The sequence below is a fragment of the Aegilops tauschii genome, chromosome 5 (genome assembly GCF_002575655.3).
Source record: "Aegilops tauschii subsp. strangulata cultivar AL8/78 chromosome 5, Aet v6.0, whole genome shotgun sequence".
Taxonomy (NCBI): Eukaryota; Viridiplantae; Streptophyta; class Magnoliopsida; order Poales; family Poaceae; genus Aegilops; species Aegilops tauschii.
Window position 1 is genome coordinate 116,447,731 of NC_053039.3, and position 2,757 is coordinate 116,450,487.

Consider the following 2,757-nt stretch of genomic DNA (forward strand, 5'->3'; position numbering starts at 1 on the left):
GAACACGACTGTGCAATGTCCAGAAGTTCACCAGCTGCTTGGCCTCTCTCAGCTAGTTTCTCAGCCGGTTGGGCGAGTGGGCCTTGCCCTTGTATCAGCTGACGAAGAAGCCGTCATCGTTTGAGTGGAACGACTAGGCGGACGAAGCTTTCCCGGATCTCAAGCACATGCTCTCCATTGCGCCCATCTTGGCCGCACCGACCGACAAGGAGCCGCTCCTGCTCTACATCGCTACCACCTCACGGAAGGTCAGCATGGCGCTGGTGGTCGAGCATTCGAAAGATGGCAAGATCCAGCCGGTCCAGCATCCGGTCTACTACCTGAGCGAGGTGCTCTCTGCCTCCAAGCAGAACTACCCCCACTACCAGAAGATGTGCTATGGCGTGTACCTCAACACCAAGAAGCTGAAGCAGTACTTCGAGGAGCACAGCATCACCGTGGTCAGCATGGCCCCCATAGGAGAGATCATGGGCTGCCGGGATGCCTCAAGTCGGGTGGCCAAGTGGGCCATCAAGCTGGCCAGCCACACCATCTTCTACGAGCCGCACACCACCATCAAGTCCCAGGCGTTGCCCGACTTCCTCGTCGACTGGACAAAGACCCAGTATCTGCCGCCGCTGCCCAACTCGACACACTGGCGCATGCACTTTGACGGCTCCAAGATGCGAGCTGGCTTGGGAGCCGACGTCATGCTATCTTCTCCTAAGGGTGACCGGCTGCGGTACGCGCTGCAGATCCACTTCGCCTCCTCCAACAACTTTGCCGAGTACGAAGCCCTTATGCACGGCCTCGGGCTAGCCAAAGAGATCGGCATCCTACGCATCCTCTGCTACGGCGACTCGGACCTGGTGGTGCAGCAAGCCTCCAGCGAATGGGATGCCTGAGACACCAACATGGCCAGCTACCGCTTCCAAGTCCAGTAGCTTTCTGGCGGCTTCGACGGCTGTGAGTTCCCCCACGCCCCCCCCCCCCCCTCGCATGGACAATGACGCCGCCGACACGCAGGCTCATCCCGGCAAGCAATCCCATCCGGCGTCTCCCTTGAGCACCTGCAGAAGCCGTCCATCAAGCCGTCTCCGAACTCCGAGCCCATCTTCGTCCCGGATGACCCCGCGGCTCCCCCGCCCAACCCTAGAGACCCCGGTCCGGCCCCGAGGGCTGCCAGTTCCAGCTCGGGGCTGCCGGCCCGGCCTCGGGGGCTGCCGGCTCAGGCTCGGGGGCTGCAGGCCCGGTCCCGAGGGCTCCCGACACCGATTCACAAGCCGTCTCCCTAGACCCCGTCCAAGTGGCCGTCTTCACAGTGGCAACGACTCCTTCCCTAGCCAATCCTCGCCTTTCTAGAGAGCGAAGCGCTCCCCATGGAAGAAACCAAGGCCCAGCAAGTGCAGCGCCGAGCTTCTGCCTACAACATCATCAACCACGAGCTCGTCAAGCGTAGTGCGACGGACATTTTCCAGCACTACGTCGAACAAGACAAGGGCATAGATATCCTCCTCGACATCCACCAGGGCGAGAGCGGGCACCATGCTGCCTCCAGGTCCCAGGTGGCCAAAGCTTTCCACCACGGCTTCTACTGGCCCACGACCCTCAAAGATGCCGAATCGCTGGTTCTAAAGTGTAAGGGTTGCCAACGCTTCAGCAAGTGCAGCCACCAGCCGGCTACGGCCCTCCAGACCATCCCGCTCAACTGGCCCTTTGCCGTCTGGGGGCTCTACATGGTGGGGCCCTTCAAGACCGCCCAAGGCGGCATGCCACACTTGCTGGTGGCCATCGACAAGTTCACCAAATGGATCAAGGTGCGACCAATCAAGAAACTCGACGGGCCGACGGCTGCCCAATTCATCAAAGACATCGCAGTTTGCTATGGCATCCCACACAACAACATCACGGACAATGACACCAACTTCTCCAAGGGCGCGCTGGCTTAGTACTGCTCTGTATCTGTCGGATTCAGGGCTCCGCGAACCCAAGAAGGTTCAAACACTAGGGCATGTGCGAAGATCAACCCCTCAAGCCTCAAGCTCGTCGCCCCACAGCCTAGCCTACCCCGATTCACGTCAACAAGGAAGAAGATGAACACAATAGTTTAACCAGGTTTGGGCCACCTTGCGGTGTAAAACCCTACTCCTACTTTGTGGTGGATTGGCCTCACGAGGGGCTGAGGATGAACTAGTACAGTGGACGAACAACCTCACGAGGGCTGCTCTGGTGAGGGTGGAAAGGGTTCGGATACTTCTCTACGGTGGTGGCTAGCCTATATTTATAGTGGCCTTGGTCCTCTTCCCCAAAAACTTAGGCGGGAAGGGATCCCACAATGGCCAATTTGAAAGGGGACAAGTAGTACATCTTATCCTAACGAAAGGTGGTCTTCGCCTGCAAAGCTTCTGGTCGTGACGCAGCAGTGGGCTCAGTGATGACGTACGTCTTGCCGAGCCTGTGGTCTTGGTCTTGTAGCACCGGAATGGAAACCTTTGGGAGATTCCTCGGGAACCCACGTCTGTCCTTCCTTCCTTAGCACCAAATAGGAAACTGCCTCCTCTGCGCCCGCTAGCGCCCGCCTAGACTTGGTCATCATGCCTCACGTCATCGCAGCCTCGTGAGGCTGGGTACCTGCATAGAAATCTCCGCTCCTCGGGAGGCCACCTGGGGAGGCCGCTCCCTTGAGTGGTCTTGGTGTCGTCCACCTCGCGAGGCCTGGCCCCTCGCGAGGCTCTTGTCTTGGCGGTCTTGCAGATGGGCCATACCAGCCCGTTGAGG

General features: G+C 59.3%; 1 protein-coding gene across 1 annotated transcript; it reads left to right on the forward strand.

Moving 5' to 3' along the window:
- The first annotated feature begins 371 nt into the window (after positions 1 to 371).
- On the forward strand, positions 372 to 884 carry LOC141022609 (uncharacterized). Its single transcript, XM_073498874.1, has one exon. The coding sequence runs from the start codon at positions 372 to 374 to the stop codon at positions 882 to 884; it is 513 nt and encodes a 170-aa protein (XP_073354975.1).
- The last annotated feature ends 1,873 nt before the right edge of the window (positions 885 to 2,757 follow it).

Bases quoted from the DNA above. Each gene is read 5' to 3' on its own strand.
- LOC141022609 (XM_073498874.1), top strand. From the start codon at position 372: ATGTGCTATGGCGTGTACCTCAACACCAAGAAGCTGAAGCAGTACTTC.